The sequence below is a fragment of the Poecilia formosa genome, unplaced genomic scaffold (genome assembly GCF_000485575.1).
Source record: "Poecilia formosa unplaced genomic scaffold, Poecilia_formosa-5.1.2 Scaffold566, whole genome shotgun sequence".
NCBI classification, from domain to species: Eukaryota; Metazoa; Chordata; class Actinopteri; order Cyprinodontiformes; family Poeciliidae; genus Poecilia; species Poecilia formosa.
The window spans coordinates 1,798-21,741 of NW_006800505.1; the positions used below are offsets into that span (position 1 = coordinate 1,798).

The 19,944-nt window shown below is 40.0% G+C and overlaps 2 protein-coding genes across 3 annotated transcripts; one reads left to right on the forward strand and one right to left on the reverse strand.

Moving 5' to 3' along the window:
* The first annotated feature begins 343 nt into the window (after window positions 1-343).
* LOC103129670 (SRSF protein kinase 1-like) lies at window positions 344-13,294 on the forward strand. 2 transcript variants are annotated; one of them, XM_007540843.2, is made up of 15 exons: window positions 344-348; window positions 2,078-2,205; window positions 2,489-2,597; window positions 2,729-2,816; window positions 3,606-3,693; window positions 4,077-4,183; window positions 5,629-5,794; window positions 5,891-5,916; window positions 6,024-6,237; window positions 6,398-6,775; window positions 6,887-6,987; window positions 7,225-7,332; window positions 8,145-8,214; window positions 9,088-9,180; window positions 12,303-13,294. In XM_007540843.2, the coding sequence occupies exons 4-15, from the start codon at window positions 2,748-2,750 to the stop codon at window positions 12,485-12,487; spliced, it is 1,605 nt and encodes a 534-aa protein (XP_007540905.1). In that variant the 5' UTR covers window positions 344-348; window positions 2,078-2,205; window positions 2,489-2,597; window positions 2,729-2,747; the 3' UTR covers window positions 12,488-13,294. The 2 variants fall into 2 exon arrangements, with proteins under 2 accessions (XP_007540905.1, XP_007540904.1); XM_007540842.2 differs by lacking the exon at window positions 9,088-9,180 and adding an exon at window positions 11,162-11,254.
* On the reverse strand, window positions 12,945-19,110 carry lhfpl5b (LHFPL tetraspan subfamily member 5b). Its single transcript, XM_007540851.2, has 3 exons — window positions 16,542-19,110; window positions 14,846-15,082; window positions 12,945-13,866 (listed from the first exon to the last, which is right to left on the reverse strand). Exons 1-3 carry the CDS (start codon window positions 16,948-16,950, stop codon window positions 13,856-13,858), a joined length of 657 nt encoding a protein of 218 aa, XP_007540913.1. The 5' UTR covers window positions 16,951-19,110; the 3' UTR covers window positions 12,945-13,855.
* Window positions 19,111-19,944: the final 834 nt, after the last annotated feature.

Below are 19,944 nucleotides of genomic sequence, written 5' to 3' on the forward strand. Positions count from 1 at the left end.
AACGTGACTGCACATGTTTCAGGGCAGCTGTTTTTAAGAAAACCAAGTTTAAATGTTTAAATGCTGTTTACTTGCGGTGTTCTGCACACAAACACCACAACACCCCAATGAACATCAACCTACAAGGGATCAAAAGTTCAGGGATGTATGCATAAAGCCATGATTGTTACTCTTTTCTGTTAAAGGCTGGAGGTTCTTCACGAACGCCTTTAAACACAGACCTTAGAGCACAGTTTGGTTCATCATATTTAGTCATATATATTTTAGGCACTTGAAGCCGATGTACAGTACTTTAAGAAAAGGTGCCATGCAGTTTATTTATATTATTTCATGCGTGAGACCAACAAAGTTGTGGATAACTGTGAAGTGAAGTATACTTAAGTATTTAAAGCGTCAAACTTCAGGACGGTACACTTAAGGAAAAACACTTAAGTGTTCCTTACCATGAAAAAGTATTTTATAAAAAGAAAATTGCAGCTCTACTTAGGTTTGCAAAGCCGAATTTGAATGAACCACAAGATGATGCCAGAGACCAAAGTAGATGTCAAAAACCTAACAGCATCTCAGTAAACAAACTTCAAACTCGCCGTCGAGCATGATGAAGGAGGGATGATGATGATGATGATGATGATGATGATGATGATGCGGGCTGGTTTTGTAGCCACAGTAGCTGTGTCCAAGTACGTGAGTTCATTTTCCACAGATGTACTCACCAGGTGGAAAACTCAGATTGCTGCATAAATTATCTCAAATGTTTCCTACAGTTTTCTGATGACGATGTTTGAATGCCATTGTGTGTTTTGATGTAAAAGATCGCATGATGCATTTCATATTGAAAGTAAATAAAATGCAAAACCTCATCACAGACATTAAATCTGTGACCCACATGATCAGAACTCCATGTGCAGCTCCTGTTTCTCCTGCAGCTCTGTCCTGTTTGGGATAAACAGAACTCCTGGTAAACAAAGATTTGCTTTGTGGTTTAGACAAACCAGGTGTTTAAAAATAACTAATGTTTCAGTGCATCTGTTTTTTTTTTTTTTTTTTGACCTTTCCATTTGTGCTGCTTTAGGGTCTGTTTTATGATCTGTTCTCTTTTGAAGTTTATTCACCACCTTTTTAATATTTGTCGTGGTTTAAAACATCCAAGACGACAAAGCAGGACTCGTGTTTATTTCACTGTAGGTCCACAGGTACTTTTATCCTGTTGCATAATAAAAACAGACATTATGGGTCATTTAAATATCACCAGTGCAGATTATGTTGGTTTTGATTTTCAACTTGTGATTTTATTTTGAAGTTGATTGCATGATGTTTTAGATTGGTACAGATTGTAGTTAAATCCACTTTTGTTTGGAATTAAGGACAAACCAAACCAACGCTACAGTAAACCCTCTGCACTAAAACTTTGTCTCTTTTTCAAAGGAGAAAATTCAGTATTGCGGATCGCAGGCCCAGCAGACTGGTCTCTGGCTGTTTTGATGCAGCTTTGATCATGACACATCAAAGCTAAACTCTTAGCATTTGCTTTCGGTTGGCGATGAATCTAATTTTAAGGATTTATTACTAACTTTTACAAAAACAGATTGTGGGAGTTTTGATTCATTTATTTTCATGTGATTTGATCATTATATTGAATTCATTTTTTAGGTTTAACCGCGTGTCATTCCAGCATTTAATGCTTACTGTTGATAGTTTATCGACATATAATTATAAGCTCTTTAAGTTAGTGCAACCCTGTAATGGAAAAAAGAAGCTCACATTTATTTTTGATAAAACTGTTTAACATTTTGACTCGTTGACTTTGGGAAAACCTTTTTATTTCTCTTACAATAAAATAAGACTGTGCTTATAGTGAATGTGGCAAAAAAAAAAGAATAGTTTGTTTTTGTTACTAGATATTAAAAATGTTACTAATGCTCTCAAAACCAATGTTTTTTTTTTGTTTTTTTTAAAGCTTTGACTACTATTGCAGAGGGCTTTAAAAAATTTTTTTGGGAGGTAAAACACAAATTGCCGAAGAAGCCTTATTCCTAATGTGGTCTATATATATATATTTTTTTCTTCTGCCCATCAGACAGCCACCAAATGTTCGATCTCGACAACCACCACAACAAGAGACCTCGCCCCAGGAGCCGGAGGAACCCGAGGAGATCCTGGGTTCGGACGATGAGGAGCAGGAAGACCCCAACGACTACTGCAAAGGTGAGTCCTGTGTTTAAACTTTACGTTTCAGCTGCTCTGCAAAAAAAGGAAATGAATGTAAATACTTAATGAAGTCATCAGTGTGTGTTTTTCAGGCACAGCATCGTTGGTTGCTTATTAACTTGGTGAGGGAAGTTGGGTTGTGGAGAAGCTTAGATGACTCAGACATAATCCAAACCGTTGTTAATTTATAACCAGAGATTACGCCGCGTGCACATGAGCTTCATGTCGTTCCTGGTATCTGTTGAACTATTTCCATCAGAGGTATTTTCTTCTCTTCCAGGTGGCTACCATCATGTAAAAGTAGGAGACCTTTACAATGGGAAATACCATGTCATCCGTAAACTGGGATGGGGACATTTCTCAACCGTGTGGCTCGCCTGGGACATCCAGTATGAGAACATTTTCACCTTACTTTCAAATCAGGCTTCTCTTTATCTTAAGATCCTGTATTTTTTTTCATACACTTAAGTGTTTCTACTTCAATTCCTTTTAGCAAACATCACTTGTTTTGTTATTCCAGGGTTAAAAGATTTGTTGCGATGAAAGTTGTGAAGAGCGCAGAGCACTACACTGAGACGGCAGTGGATGAGATCAAACTCCTTAGATCTGTAAGTTGCAGGGCTAACTGCACAAATGAACTCTTGAATGCAAGGACAGCAATTAATGTTCAGCAGCATTTTCAAGTAACTTGTAAAAACAGAGGCGAGAGAAACTGGCACACGGACTTTGAATCAAGTTTGATCTGTTTTAGAGACAAATGGATTCTGGTGATGTTGGACAAGTTGTTCTTCCTACCATCAACGACTCCTAAACAACCCGTTTCGAAATCAGAATCATCACTTCTCTTTGCTTTCGGAGTCCAGCGAATACATTACAGGCAAATTTTAATCACAGATGTGTGCTGCTTTTAGCTGGATTATGGTTTAGGGACCATCTACAGTACAGTACAGGGGGAACTGGGGGATTAAATCCATTTGGATTGTTCCAACATAAACCTTCGTTCAGATGAGCACTTGGAAATGATGAAACACCTGTCGTATCTCTTGACATCCAAACACTTAGAAATCAGTGAACTCCCCTAATCAGTGCATCTAATACTTATTTTCCCCACTGTAAACTTCAGAGGCAATAAACACATATTTGCACATATTGGTTTATGTACGCCTAATTATTATTTTTTTTTCCCAAATAAATTTATTTTGTTTCACAGCAGAGTAGCTGATTACTCAGGCTGTCCGGGTTCATTGTGTTCACCAGGCAGCCTGAGGGAAGAAGCTGTCTCTGTGGCGGCTGATTGTTTGTTTTTTTTGCCGATAGCGCTCTGCAGCTACGCAACACCAGTGAAAATGTGAGTCCTGATTGTTTTCCTTTGCATTGTGACGTTTCCTTGTCTTCAGGTAAGAAACTCGGACCCCGACGACCCAAAGCGTGAAATGGTGGTCCAGCTGCTCGACGACTTCAAGATCTCTGGTGTCAACGGGACTCGTATCCTTCACAGCAGAATGTCACATCCTGTTTTTTTTTTTTTGGTGTTACCGTTTGAAGGCGGTGAAAGCACTTCCTACTAAGAGATGAAACTTTACTTCCCAAAAATATGTTGCGAGGAATATAGAGTTACAAAGCGTAACAGCTTTAGACGGCAGAGCCTGGGGTGTAACAAACATATCTATGTGTGACCCAGAGGGACCTCTAGGTATCATAGCAGTCTGGCTGAGTAAGATCTGCTGAATGCTGCAGCTGTAATCCGAGAGCCTCTTGTTCTGTATAGCTAATGCTCCGCCTCACGAATGCTCACATGCTCCCTAAACCGTGTTTTTTCTTTCAGTTTTTCCTCTCCCATTGTTGCTGTCTTAACTACTGTCCTCCAGATGTCTGCATGGTGTTTGAGGTGTTGGGACATCACTTGTTAAAATGGATTATAAAGTCAAATTACCAAGGGCTGCCCCTGCCTTGTGTGAAGAGCATCATTAAGCAGGTAACACGAGAGCCTCAGTCTCACCTTTTAAAGCTGATGAGTCACCAAGAAGGCTCAGCCTGTGTGAAGGGTGGAAACCAGTCGGGGCGGAACATGTCGCGGTAACTGAGTGGGTAAACGGTTAAATACTCCCGTCGTGTTTTACAGGAGATCTTTGCCAAAATCGTAAATGACTTATTCAGCCAGAATATAAAAATCATTGTGTCATTTTTTTTTTTTTTTTTTGAGTCCCCCACTTGCTGTGAGCACGAAAATAAAGCAGCTGGAGTTTTGAGTAATCAGAAATGTTGCCGGTGTGCTTCGCTGTGCAGGTTCACGGCAAAAGGTGGTTGGTAACGTGGATGCAGTAATTCCAAGAAAACAGAGAAAAATAACGTTCTTGACCACATTTAGGGTTTGGTCATTCAGAGCAACATGTTGTGACTCGTTCTGTGATCCTTTTTGCCTCATTGCTGCTTTTTGGAAATGCTCTGGCTTTAGAACTGGAGTTTGTAACTCCAGTGGTTTAGTGCCATTGTCCTGCAGCTTTTAGAGTCATTTCTGCTCTAACTGACCTGAATCAAATTAATGGCTAAAGGCCGGATTATTGCAAAACCTGCTGACACGCCAATCAGGTAATTCAGCCTTTTGATTCAGCTGTGTTGGAGTCACTATTTTTTTTCCCACTTCTCCTTAATAAAAGTTTATTCTCTTCACTTCTGATTCTGAAAGAGGTTTGGTGGCTTTTTCCACCGCTTTACACTGGAACTGTTAAACCATTTTACTCTGTAGTTCCTTTTCTGTGTTAATGACTTTTGCTATTAGCTGCTAAGGGACATTGCTTCATTATTTAATCTTGTGAAAATTAAATACTGTCGTTCTGTTTAAATTGAAAACCTGCTACTTCAGAAATGTACCTGCATTTAATTGGTGCGTGCAAACCCAACACCCCTGGGTTTGTCTTGAATTGGTTCCAAAACACAAACCTCTTGGAATCACAGATTGAGACGCTTCATAACTGAATATGTTGGAGCTTTTACAGAAAAAAGCCTGGGAATCAAGGCGGACAGGGTTGAGGAGTGGGACTTGAGCAATCTCTTAGGGGCAGTGTGTACACACAAAACAACACATTTAGGGAGAAACTTCAAGAAACAACAACAAAAAAAAGCAAATTTTACCTTGACAATATAAACAAACTCCCACTTTTCTGCTTTTCTTTACAAATGATGTCTCAAAATACAGTGTTTGTTTATTTGGAGCGAATATTTTTTTCAGGATGTCTGTGCCTCTTTGTCAGTATAGAAAAGTGACAGAAGTGGTTTCATGAATACAGGAAAATAACTTTGCAACGACCAACTTTGAAAAAGGAACTTGGAACATGTGGCACTGATGCATACTAAAGCAGTTCATTGTTCAAACATAACTTTTGGAGGTAAATAATCATTTTCCTCTGGTTTATCTTTGAGGTTCTGCAAGGTTTAGACTATCTGCACACAAAGTGTCAGATTATCCACACGGACATAAAACCAGAGAACATTCTGATGAGCGTTGATGAGCCCTACGTCCGAAAGCTTGCAGCTGAAGCTACAGAATGGCAGCGAGCCGGAGCGCCTCCCCCCTCCGGCTCAGCAAGTATGACTGACACGCAAACGATAAAATCAAATAACATCTAAAAGGTTTAACCTAAAACTAGTAAGATTTTGCTCTCACTCCATGTTGTCTTTGCAGTAAGCACAGCACCAGCCCCGAAACAGGTACACATTTTGTTTTTCCGCACAGAAATCGGCCTCCCCCCGTTTTTACCTCCAAAACAAACGTGTAACTTTTGCCGCGCTGTTTTTCTGTCCTGTGTTTCTCTTAGACTGTGAAAATGTCCAAGAACAAAAAGAAGAAGTTAAAAAAGAAACAGAAGCGTCAGGCAGAGCTGCTGGAAAAATGCATAATGGACATGGAGGAGATGGAGAAGACCACAGAGACGCGCGAGGACGACAAAGAGCCGCAGTCTCCCAAGGGACGAGCCTGCGCTCCTCTCAGACGCGTCTCTATTGAGGAGTTCACAAGTGACGAACCAGCTGGTAAGAAGCCAACAGCACTGGAAAGTCTTTTATTTTTCTTTATGAATGTAAAGAATCATACTGGTCCAAAACCAGGAGTCATAGCTGTTTGAGTGAGTCTCTAGAATCCTACAGCAGTCGAAAACTCGTTCTTAAGTTGATCTGTTTGATAAACCGTCAGAGAGGAGCGCGACTCCAGATAACATGAGAGTGGGACCAGACGAGCCGCCAGAGGCCAACTGCAACGGCCATGCGGAGGCGGAGGAGAGGCAGTCCAACTGTTCGAATGAAGACCAACACAACGGGAACGCCGAGGTCGAGTCCCCGGAGGAGCTACATAAAGAGTCCCCAGTCCACACGCTGTGCAACGGCGTGGAGTCTACAGATTTCAACGAGCTGTACTGCAAGGTGGACGGCAGGGAGGCTCACAGCAGCGGAGCCACTCAGCGACGCCTTCGCTCAGGGCGAGAAGGAGAGTTTGAACGAAGTCTTCTGCAAGGCGACGACGAAGAGGACGAGACTGAGGGTCATTACAGAATCCAGGAAGGCCTGAGAAACGGTCAGTCAAACGTTTTTACATGCGTGTGATCTTTGAGCTAGTTGGAACTTTGAATTATTGATTAGAAAATCTATTCTTGCCTTTGCGCTTTCCCTTTCCGCTCTGATGTAGACAAGTTAACAGCGGGATCCCTGTTAGTTAACCCTCTTGAGCCGGGCAACGCAGAGAAGATCAAGGTCAAGATTGCAGACCTGGGAAATGCTTGCTGGGTGGTGAGTAGCTAACAGTCACAGAGATTTCCTGATTTGGGATGAAATCTTGTTGGCACAAGATCATATTAACAAGTCTGTGTATCACAAAATGTTCTGGGCTTTATTGACTGTCCTTCACAGATGTCTGATTCTTATTTCTAGCTCTTAAAAATTGTATGGTTTTTTTTTTTTTTCTTTTTGTACATGTTGAAAATAGTTTGCACTTTTTAAGGACGCGTTTCTTTGTTTTTCTCCCAGCATAAGCACTTTACAGAAGACATCCAGACTCGACAGTACCGATCTTTAGAGGTGCTCATCGGTGCAGGATACAGCACACCGGCGGACATATGGAGCACAGCCTGCATGGTGAGAGGCTGCGATGTGGAAACGTGTAGTGAAATGTGGTTCACCTTTTTGTTTTACCTGGATGAGAAAGAGGAAAATGTACAACACACATATTTTCAGATGCATTTTAAAAGAAAGAAGGAGAAAAAAAAGTAATATCGCGTAACTGTTATTTTATAGAGATTTATCACACATAGAGTAAAATATTTCAGATTTTTATTTATTTCGAATTTTCACCATGTATTATTAAAACTTTGTATTTTCAGAGTTCTTTCATGATGAACTCATAATTCTTATAATTCATAGAGAATTAAATTAAGAAATATTAAGCAAAATTGAGTTTTTTATTGTTTAAGGTTGGATTTATTTTTGTAGCTAACAAGTAACAAAGGATAGTCAGTCATTCATTATAAAGAAAATAGCAACGCTCGTCTGCATCTTGCTCTCTTTTTTTTTAATCTATTTTTTATGTGAGGCTTTAAAGCCGAGTCGAACTGGCCTGTTGTTTCCATAAGTTAATTTACTGGAAAAGTAGTTTCTGACTTCAAGTCTGACAAAGATTCCCCCACTGGTTGTAACATGAGGCTCTATGGGAGCAAAATGCAACTTCTTAATAAAGTCAGTCTAAATCACAACTGTAGTAATGACACACTATTAAATATCTGGTTCCGTCATTGATTTGTTTTGGTGTTCGTTTGTTTTTTTTACTGAGGCAAAAATACTTTTACAGTTCTAGCCCTGAAATAGTTTTGTAATAAAATGCTAAAAGAAGTTTGAAAATGCATCAGAGTTGACGGTGTGCAGTGATGATGGTGATTCTCTCGTTTGTTCAGGCCTTTGAGCTCGCCACTGGTGACTATCTGTTTGAACCTCATTCTGGTGAAGATTATTCCAGGGATGAAGGTAATGTTTGAATTTTCTCCTCCTGTCCGTTCTCCTTTCTTTATTCACTCTTAGCCTTGCAGCATTTCTGCTAAAGCTGCTTTATCTGGATGCACTTTTAAAGCCTGCTTCCCTGCTGAGACATTTTGTTGGCAGAAATTTTGCTTCTGCGAAAACCCTTGCAGCGATATTCCGATTTGTTGCTGCCATTATTTTAATAATTAAAAAAAAGTCTCCTACTTTGGATTTTTGCTGCAAATTATTGTGCGGTTTGCCCAGTATTTTTCGGTGACCTTGGCATAGATGTTTATATTGTTAACATTTAAACAAGAGTTCATGTCATGAATTAATGATGTTATGAAGAAACATTCCTGCGTTTCATTTCCCAACCTCTAAAGCCTTTTTAGTTACCCTGGAAATGGGGCACATCTCTTCCATCTCCTTGTTGTCATCGATCATTCCTCGTGTTTCCTTCACGTCTTTTGCACCGTCTGTATGTAAATGTCAGCGCGCTGCTTTGCTTGAACTTTCTGTGCCGAAGTGATTCTGCTCTGAAATGTCGGATATGTGCTGATGCTCGGGCTTTAGGCAGCTGTGAATGAGCCTCTTACACATTTAGCACATTAAACATTTATCCACCTGGCTTCTTTTATCACCGCTTTTTGTTGCCTGATTGGTATTTTGTGTTGGAATATGTTGTTTTTATTAATCTGTTTTTGTCCCGTTTCATCATTTGACCAGAATATTTTAGTTTTTCCATGTTTGCTTGTGATCAACTTGTCGATCATCATCATCATCCATTGTTCCTAATTGATTGTTGCCATCATCATCCTCCCCTCCTTCTCCTCCTCCCCTCTCCTGCCCTTTCCCTCCTGTGACGTGCCTCATTTCCAGACCACCTCGCTCTTATGATTGAGTTACTTGGTAAAATCCCTCGCCACTATGCACTGAGTGGGAAATACTCGCAGGAATACTTCACCAAGAGAGGTATGCCTCCCCTCTGTCTGTGGCTCACTCTGGTTAAGGTGGACTGGAGGCCCAAAGGAGAAAGATCCTGACAGCATTCTTTATAAGCATCGGAGAAGCATACAAAAATATTTAAAAACATGAAAAGGTGTTTCCTTAAATCTAAAAATTGGAAAGAAATAAAACCAACGTTCAGACAGAATTTCCGATTAGCCTCCAACAGATGTTTGCCGTTTCTGCCCAACATGTAATTTCGTCCTCTCACTTCCATTTATTTCTTTATTTGTAAGCAAAAATATACTGAAATGCAAAGGTTTTAGTTAATCAAAAAAAAAGTATCTTCATGAATTGCTGTACAGATGTAGCAACCAAATGCTAAAATGATTAAAAATGCCGAAAGACTGAAATGACCACTTCATTAAAAATCTGTTGTCTGAACAGTTCAGGTTTAGTTAGTTTTTCATAGGTTCTGTTGTAACAGAATGTATGTTCTCAATAAATGTGTTGCAAAAAAAAAAAAGGCTCTGAAGAGACGTGCAAGAGCCTGTCCCATCTTTACTTTAACTTCACATGGTACCGACACGGTATTAGCCTTCCTCCTGGAAAATTCAGTTCAGTTTATACAGCGCCAGTTCACAACGCATGTCATCACGGCTCTTTCCAAAAAGAAAAAGTCCAGTCATGATTACATTTGTATTGATTGTGGTCATCAAACAATCCAGTCGAGTTCAGTTCGTTATTCAAATTAGTGGAAAAGTTTTCTCGGTTAGATCGAGTCATTGTTTCACAAGGTCCTAAACAAGCATGTAGTGACTGTAGACGACCACTAGCACTGTGTTGTTGATTCTGCTACAACCCCTCATACTGAGCATGCATGTAGTGACGGTGGAGAGGAAAACCTCTTCATTAGCAGGAAGAAACCTCCAGTGGAACCTGAACTTTAACTAGACATTATTCTGCACTGTGGGTTTTCAACACCAACCACAGATCTGCTGATACGGTTGGAGAAGAACTAATTAAGCCAGTTGAGCTTGAATGATGAATGAACAGTTTTTTTTATGCCCAAAAACAGCATAAAAGTAAAACATAAGAAATAGAGAGAGGGCAGCCTAATCCCAATTTGTGATAAAATGTCTTTTTTACCAATTCAAGGAGTTAAAAATATATATATAGATTTTCTAAATATTTTAAGTTAGATTTGTCTCGTGCATAACCCGGCAGCAGTTTGAACTTGATGGGTTAGTCGGTGGTCGTCTCGGGATCGTTTTCATCCAAACGTCTAAACTGGAGCAGAAAAATGTCCCAGAACAAAAATCTTAAAAAATCCAAGGTTCATGCCTCGCTTCTGGTTGTGAGGTTGTAAGTGTGCGGGATCTTGAGTTCCTCGTCATAAATTAAACTAAATGGCAAAACACAATGATAACAAACATACATTTATTCTGTAGATGTTTAGAAGAGAAAAAAAGAGCTGCATTTAAAAATGAATCAAAACAAGCTAATCTGTTGGCCGTTCGTGTCATTTCCCCCTGGCAGAAATCCTGGTTCACTTCCTTGTGCTTTGTTAATTTATTGGTTGGTACCTGAAAGAAATTAGGAATCTGAGTCCTTGACCATTTCTGAAAATGGTCTGAGGGAAACTAAATACAGTTTGGTGCGTTTGCACCAGTGTTTTGGTCTCAGAGGATCAGTTTACCCAGGATAGATGTTGGTGCCTGATGCTTCCTCTCTCAAGTAATGAGATTGATGCCATGACAACAGTTTAGTGTGTGATTAGCCTATCTTTTTAACTTTAAAGATGCTGCTGCTGCTATTTGAGCAACAAAGAAATGTTGGAGAGCTGTTCAAATGTCTGTTGGTTTAATCAGTAAACTCTGATGTGCTGTCGGTGGGACTCGAGCTCCTTCAACCCTCCACCCACACACCCAGGGTGGGCCCGACTGAGACACACTCTGATCAATATGTTGTTTGTCTTCTTCCTTTTCTGCTACCCACTGGGGTGCAGACCACATAGCGCTGATCATTGAGCTGCTGGGGAGTGTCCCACGCAAACTCATAATGACCGGCAAATATTCCAAGGATTTTTTCACCAAGAAAGGTAAAAAGAAAGTGTCGAGATTCACTTCCTTTCTCTTTCTGTATTATTAAATGTTCTTTCGCTCAAACTGCTACCATGTCTTTAAAAAAAAAAAAAAAGCTAATTATTTTTGGAGTGGGTAAGCAGAAAGTTGCAGCTGCTAATGTTATATATTATATAATATGTGATAATTCACAACAAGTATAGTCTCTTGGTAAAATGTTTGTATCTTTTTGATGTTTTCACATTACAAACCCAAAACTGGGTGACGATTGTGAAGAGTGCACGGATTTCAACCTTATTTGGGGAAAACATCTGAAAAGCAAGTTTTACATTTTATATTATGTATCCATTGTAGCTCTTGCTGCATGTCTGGGGTCCGTGTCCTGCTGGAACATGAACCTCCACCCCAGTCAAGGGTTTTGTTGCCTCCAACAGGTTTTCTTTCATTGTTCAGCTTCAAATGTTCTCCCATCAAATCCAGTCAAATTATTTGGTGGTGCGAATGCGCCCACCGCAATGGAGTCTGAAAGTTCATAGAAGATAAAATAATACAATAAAGGAGGAGTAAATTTCCACCCTACCCTAAAAATTCTTGATTTTAAAGTCAGTAAAATTATGAGGTTTTTTTAATTTATTTAAAATGTCTGACTTTACAATGTCAGAGAATATCTTAGTTTGAATTTATGCATTTAATTGAGGAAAATTGCACTTTTTTTCTTGCAAATTTACAAGTTACATTTTCTATATTTTTGTTTTCTCTTAAATGAGTTTTGAGCTCACGTTTACTCCTCCGTAACCACAGTTGGTTTTTCTTTTATCTGCTGTTGCCCTAATATTCTGTCGTAAGCCACAATATTCCAGCCTTTATTAATAAAATATTTTGTGAATCATTCTTGTACTACATTTTGTTGGGCTTATAAATACAATAAACCACAACCTTTAAATAAAATTGGTTTGTGATCAAACATGCCAAAGTACATTCAAGACTTTTTCAATACTCTGTCTCTTTTTATTGTTTTAGCATCCTCCCATCTGATGCAGCGTTGTCTGTGCCGTTTGTCTGCAGGTGATTTGAAACACATCACCAAGCTGAAGCCGTGGGGTTTGCTGGAGGTGCTGGTGGAAAAATACGAGTGGCCCCGCGAGGAAGCAGCGTGTTTCTCCGACTTCCTACTTCCCATGCTGGAGCTGGTCCCAGAGAAAAGAGCCACAGCTGCAGAATGCTTGCGCCACTCCTGGCTCGCCCTCTAGTGGGCATGTTCCGGCGTTGCACCTCCCCTCCCTCCCACTTCCTTAAGAGACTGCAACAGATCACTTTCCACTTTGGGCATATCAAATGAATATTTATTTCTCTTTTTTTTGTTTTTTTTTTTGTTTTGTTTTGTTTTGTTTCATGATTTTGGATTTCCTATGTTCTTGTTCGGCTTTTGCTTCTGTGTACGTTTGCTCTTTTTTTTGTCCGTTCTCCTCTCGGCGTGACATCAGGAATCCAGTGGATTTATTATTTGATGTCGGCTCCAGCTGCTGGGCTCCGTTTAACCCACCCAACCAAGAGCAAAAGTCTCGTTGTTCTGCTAGTGAAAGCATCCTTGTTTGTTACACTCCTGCACTAAAACTCAAACAAATCAAGGATATGTAGCCTTTTTTTTTTTCCTTTGTTCCCTCAAAAGGACTTACTTTTGCTTACATTTTCATTAGTTCTGTGTTACTTTTTATAAAAATGATTTTTTTTTCCCTTCTTTTTCTCTGGGGGCTTACAGTTTGTATTTGTAAAGTAGGTTGAGAAAGTTGCACACTGGGCTGACATTTACACTGACTGTGGTATAATTTTTAAGGCTCCCTAGAGTCTTTCTGACACTGTCATTAAGTAGGTCATATTTAGCCATAACAACCCTAATGTCACCTGGTATTTGGAAAGTATGTAATAAAAAAGAAAAAAATGAGATTGATTGTTCTCATGGGAGGCTGGTATTCTCATACACCTACTACAATTCAGGTTTAGCGTGGTAAAAGGTTTCAGTGAGAGAAAATGTTAAAGCCCAATTAAATGGAGGGGGGGAAAAAAGAGAAAATAAACTGTATATATCTGTACCAAAGAGTTTGCCTTTATGTATATTACAGTTATGTACAGTTTTTAACAAATCTTATATCTTAGCTAAAATGATTTAGCTGGGTAGCTGTGTTTTAATAAAGTGTATGGAAGATGTGTTTGAGCTCGGTTGTATGGCAATCTGTCGAGTAATAATTTACCTGTTTTTAAACATAGAGTCTGTGAGATCTGGTGTTTTGTGATGGTGTAGCGAACCGATCATATCAAAAAATAAGCTATGTTATCTGCTGAGACCTAAAGGTAAAAACGTACAATTTACATTAGCGTCGCATTCAACAACATAGACTTTGTGTGAGTTGTTTAAAGACGAACCTGTAAAACGCACCATTCAATAAAAAAAAACAAAAAAACAACAGATCTTCATACAGTACGGAGTAACTGTGTACATGTGTTTATTTGGTGACGGATTAAACAACCAGAAGACTATCGCTACAACCTAAGAGGAAAAGAACAGCTTGGTTTTGCTCCAGCTGGAATGGTCGTCATCCCTCCATGTTGAATATCCATGTTCACGAGTTTTCTGTAAAAGGAAAAAAAAATGCTGTTTAACCTCGTAGATTTAAAAAAACACAGCTGGCTTCCAACCAGCTCAGAAAAAAAAGTAAGAGTAGTAATGAAAGAGTATTTTTAGTTATCTGTACAAGGTGAATTGGAAACTTTTTTTTTTAACATGAAATATTTCAAACATGCTAGAACTCAGAAACTGAGCAGCAAGTTTGAGGGGGAAAAAAAACAGGAATATTGAGCCATTTTACTCCCTAGATTTCTTTCAAACAGTCCAAGTTGTCCTTGTGTAACAATTATTTTCAGGACTTCAATAAAACTATTTAATATTGAGCTTGTTTCATCAATCCATCTGCACCTTCTCCAGTAATCGCCCTGACCAGCTCAGACGGACAGTCGGCTGTTTGCAGCATTCATTTGACATTCTGACATGTAAACGTAAACATGATTATCAGTGATGCTTTTGTTTTGACTGTTGGCTTCTTCTCTATTCAATTTATTTTAATTACATTTTGCTCTGTGAAACTGTGCGATTCAGAACAGGTTTGCTGTCATCCCCTGTAAAATGGATTTTGTTTTATACATTTTCTCAATCTGGAGTTGAATTTTACTCCGATAGCTTTTAAATGAATGTCATGTTTGCACAAGATTTCAAAGTTCTTCCTCATAAAACTCACCTTCTTTGTAGCTCTCCTGACAAGTATAAACTGCTTTGTAGCAAAGTAAAGAGCTTAATAAAATCCCTCCTTCAATGTTCCTGTCCTTATCAGATTAGCAAAATTTAAACATTACATTTAAATTGTCTCTAATATTTTTTAATGAACTCGTGAGGAGGAAAACAAAATCACCTGCCAAGGTAAAACCATGGTTTTTTTGTTTTTTTGTTTTAGATTGCTGCCTTGATCGAGTTATGCAAGTAAACTAACACCCTCCGAACTAATTAATCTAAATGAAATGCATTTGTTTCTAATGTTTTAATGCAGCTGTGCGCTCACCTGCTCCCTCCACCTCGAAGCCATCCGGCAGCAGATTGTCCTGCCGGTTTCCGAGAGTGAAGGACAGCAGAGCCAGGAGAACGGCGTCCAGAATGCTGATGATGGCCAGGATGTAGGCCCAGCGCACGGTGCAGTTCCCCAGAGCGTACTTGTCGGTCCTCTGGCCACACATCCTCTTTACCTCGTCTGCGTTCCAGCCGTCAGGGTAGATCATGCAGCCCATCCCCATCAACACGGCTGGAGAAGGGATTCAGACATTGCAAACAATTTTCAGTCTCTCGCTGTTGTGCATAATTTCATCTGTGATATGGATTCCGTTTTATTCATTTCTAAATACCACATCCCCGTCCTCTTGTACATTTCTTTTTCCTTTATGCAGCTTCCACATTATAAAAGGTTATAGTTTAATATTGCCAGCGTTTTAAACTCCAGCTGGCTTGTTTTACGGTTTAAGATCAGTTTGCGGCTCGTCGACATCTTATCCTGCTACGTGAAACCAGATCCGCCTTCAGAGGTGTCGGAGTCTGTTCTGACACCAGAAACCGAGCCGGCCTCCACAGTGAAGGACAACAACACACGAGCACACGCTTCACACCTGCAACCAGAGAGGTGTGATGTTGGCAGATGATACAATGACTTCATCATGTCGCACAGACACACAGCTGAGTCTCAGGGTTTAGGCAGGGGCAGGTAGGGGGAGGCACGGGAGCGTGACCTTTGACTCTGGACAGTACTCCGTTTTTCAGGCTTTTACTGCTTTTTCATATTTTCTTTTCCAGTCATGGCACATGACAGAGAACAACTGTGGAATGAGTGCTTCCAAAGGAGGAGATTTAATAAATGGAGGCTAAATTGAAGGCGTTTCAGACAGCATCTCAAACATAACAGAATCTGAAATGAAACGGAAACAAAATGCTGCAAAGACCTGAAACAAGATCAGAGAGACGACATCCTTCACCCAAGCTTTACTATAAACTGCAGCAAAGGTTCAAAAGCTTAAAGCTCCAGGATTCACCTGATTAGACATCAAATATGATTTCATATTTGACAAAAATGGTTCATCTTTCAACAGATTTAACTTTAAAAAAAAAAATAGAAACGTATCACGAGTTGCATGTGGCAAAGTGCCTAAGGATTAATTTTTTTTCTGGAATCGTTTAATTTTAAGCCTCTTTCTCTGTCCAAAAATATTTCTGTGACCTCGTTTTACTTCATGCAGATCCAGTTTAATTTTATTGATTTTCTTAAAAAAAAAAAAAAAAAAAGGGACAATGCCGACATGTCAAGCCACCAGGTTGTGTTACTTTCTTTCAACTCTGATGCAAAGATTGCATAAGGTGTCTCTGGTCAATCCCTAAAGCAGCAAAACAGGTAATAAGTAATGAATGAAGACGGACAATGGTCAGGGATAGGACAGACAACCAGTGGAAAAGTCCACATAATAAAAACAAACAGGAGTACCAACCAAATCAACTGAACCCAGAAACAAAAACACCATAAAATATGACTCCAGATTACTAGAAAGTCACTGAATGCACATGACCAACAATTGCAATGACTCAAGACTTTAGCTTATGTTATATTACACTACATGGCTTCATCATACTGGCACAATCAGCCATCGTTATTTTCTTGCTGTATTCAAAATTAATCCCGTTTCCTGTAAATTTCCATCAAAGGTCATCAACCTGCTGACCTGAGGCCAGCTGCATCCACGCGCAGATCTTGTAGACGTTCCCTGCGTTGCAGAAGAAGAACAGGCTGAAGGCCACCATGGTGCCCACCACCAGCAGCATGGAGGTCCCCACGAAGAACATGGCCGTCCTGAAGGCCGGCGACGGGATGGAGTTGAAGTCAAAGACGCTGCCCTTGCAGGTGAGCTCCGAGGTGAGCGCGTTGCCGATGCAGTAGTGGAAAAGGCCGAAGTACCCGGCCTGCGGCGTGTTGACGCTGTCCCCGATCCAGTAGGGCTGGATGAAGACCACCATGGTGATGATGGAGAAGCAGATGGTGAACACGGCCCACATCACGCCGATGGCCCGGGAGTTCCTCACATAGTTGGTGTGGTAGATTTTCGCAGCCTCCTGGGCTGGAAGCAGATCCATGATGGAGGAGGAAAAAAGAAAAGGTTCACTTCAGACTTTAAGGAACTTTAGCAAATACCAAGTTATTCAAAAATTGTCTTCAGCAGGTGTAAAATAGTATCCTTATAGGACTCTCTTCATGTTTCCTTTACATAGAACCAAGGCTTCTGCTCCGGTGTCTCCTGATTACCAGTCTGACCGTTTCAGCACCCTGGACAGCTCCTCCACCCCGCGCACGGCGAGGCAGCGCCGACGTCACACACTCACCCAACCCTGGCAACACGGGGACGGGCTACACACTCACCTGTTCCCCTAGAGGCGTTCATGTTACACCTGTAATATCTGTAAGTTACCTGTTTCAGAAATGAAAAAAAAAAAAATAGCAGAGTACATTTTTTGGGATCCTTATCGATAAAAAAAGTACTTGTTTTTGTTTTGTTTCGTAAAAACAAGCGAACAGAAAGGAGTATTCATTTTCTGTGTCCACCAGATGAAACATTTGTGAGAAGAGATACAGAAAAATATGGAAAAGAAAATGAATCGGGCATCTGTAAATATCAACAAGCAAAATATTTTATAAGTAAGTGATAAGTCAGCGTAATAAAATTTGCCCTAACGTGTTATTTTGCTGGATCTATCCAGCCGTCCGTAAAATCAATAATGAATTAATTAATCACAAGGTGAGTTGGACTGAAGATTAGAAATGCAGGTGTTTGTGTAGAAAACAAAAAACTAAACCTCCATGCATGTAAATCTTCATTTCTTATGTAAATGACTTTAAAAAAAATTATTCCAAGTTATTGTTGCCATGACAGCTTCCATCTTTCAATAAATGTTTGTCTTGATTGGTCATATGTTTTCAAAGGGATTTCCCCTGAAACTGGAAACGACGTGTACATATTGTAGGCTTTTGTTTTTGCTGATGATGTGGGGAGTTGAACTGAATCACGAAGTTTTAAGCAACAGAGATGATGCATAAAATGTTCGTTTTGCCATAATGCAGGAGGTTTGTTCCTCCCAGAGCCAAAGCAGAAATGATTTTACCACCACCAGGTTCGGGTTGATTATGTCCTTTGCCTTTACAGCCTGTCTTCAGGATTATTTTTCCATTTTTGTTTCTCCTCTGGGACCTCGTAAGTCACCCTATGCAACACTTCCCTGTTCCAGCAGTTTTCTTTATTACTACTGGTGCCACATCTACTTTGAGATACTGACTTTGGCTGGAGGCTGACAGGAGAAGCACTATCTGTGCTTCTCTTCCTCTGGTTGGTGCTGGTTAAGAGGACGTTCCTCTGCACCTTGTAAGGAATAACAGAATCAGAAGATCAGAAGCTGCAGGTGGAGGATGCTAAAGAGGGAAATACCAGCTCTGCTTAAAAAACAACAGCAAAAAAAAAGATAAAGAGGAGACAATTTGTGCATAACAGACCAGATTAATATATATTTAATGAATCAAATCAAGAAACACAACCTATCCAAACGTTGATCATTTTTCTCCTGTGCAGACCATGGCAACTACGTCTTTTTCCTCCAAAGTGAAAACAAAACACTATACTGTGGTTTGTTGAGTCAGATGTTTTCAATTGTAACCCCGAGTTTGACAACAGCCCTTTCTTTTTGAAGCCTAATTTAAATAGACAGCTGCAGACTGTGGGACAAGGTTCATTTTCTCATTATATTACGCGCGGCAAATCTTTAATTGCAGACACATCACTGAATAAATGCAGCATTCCTCCTCCGTTTGGGAGTCTGACTCATTGTTTGCATTGACTTTGTGGTCCTTTTGCTGTGTGTCACTCCAAAGGATTTAAGCTCATTTTGCGCTCCGAAGAACGGGAGGAAGCTTTGTTTGCTCTGACAAAATAATCTTTTTCTTCTGCAAATATCTGGCAGCAACACTGGAGATAAGATAAACTGTATACACGAAGCTGGAGACGGTCCAATCAGAAGATGCAGACAGGACTGATGTTTTACTGTGAAAACCCTCCGTCTGTCTGGGTTTGGGCTCAGCCAAACCCGGTTCAATGGTTAGTTAAAACCAGGTTAAAAACTTATATTGCTTAAACAATGAAATCATTTCAAACCTACTTTTTCCTATGCTATCATCTGGTTTAAGTATCTGCAAGGTGAGTGGGGGATCCATCTTGACTTAATGTCATATAACACCACAAGGAAACTCATAAAAATAAGTTAAAATGAAAAAAAAACAAAAAAACTTCTACTTATTACAAATTAAATAATATTAAAAGAAATAACTTCCCCACTGATCAAATGCATAAAAAAAAAAGGCTAAATGACAGACTATGCTTCGGCGTTGACGAAATAAATCCCTCTAAAGGCTGTTTCCACACTTTTACTGTTGAGCGGGGGCCATGTGTGCTGCACCTTTGACCTGTGAGTGTCTCGCCATGACCTCTGCGACACGTGGCCGAACTGCGGCGCTCTTTAACGGATCCCTGAGCAATTTTCGCAGTGACAATCTGCAGAGACACGCTGCAGATTGTCACTGCAGCAGGAATTAAAGTGAATGAATGAACTTAGTCACAAGCTGTTAAGCCTCCCATGGTCCTTTGTAAATGGGCAAGCTCCACTTCCTTGCTTCGTCATATTTCTCTCCATAATCCAATATAAGGTGCGTGTGAAGCCACTATCAAATGGCCTGTGGCACTTCTAATAACCTTGTCAGCTTTATTACATTTATGGCCGACTTTTATCAAATAAGCGACATGCTTATTCCTTCATGTGATTACAGTGGGCTGTTGAGACAAGGACCCGGGTCTAATGTTTCCTAGGAATCTGATGCTTTATCACCATTCTTGTTCTTCTCCAGCTGCGTGGTGTTATGTGTCTCATCTTCCCTTGCGTGCCTGTAAAGAAATAATCTTTTTATGGGTTAAATTCACACCAGTGCCTGGCCCCCCCAGTTCCTGCAGCTTCATCCGCTGCTGTCAAGTAAGGAGTAAAGATTATTTCATCTGAACATCAGCAGTCTTTAAACTCTGGCTGTAATTTCTT

Excerpts from the sequence above, each read along its gene's own strand:
- LOC103129670 (XM_007540843.2), top strand. The coding sequence starts at position 2,748 with ATGAAAGTTGTGAAGAGCGCAGAGCACTACACTGAGACGGCAGTGGAT. Across the intron at positions 2,817-3,605 it reads AGATCAAACTCCTTAGATCT|GTAAGAAACTCGGACCCCGA; the intron begins GTAAGTTGCAGG and ends CCTTGTCTTCAG. Across the intron at positions 5,917-6,023 it reads CAGCACCAGCCCCGAAACAG|ACTGTGAAAATGTCCAAGAA; the intron begins GTACACATTTTG and ends TGTTTCTCTTAG.
- lhfpl5b (XM_007540851.2), bottom strand. The coding sequence starts at position 16,950 with ATGGATCTGCTTCCAGCCCAGGAGGCTGCGAAAATCTACCACACCAAC. Across the intron at positions 15,083-16,541 it reads GTGGATGCAGCTGGCCTCAG|CCGTGTTGATGGGGATGGGC; the intron begins GTCAGCAGGTTG and ends TCCCTTCTCCAG.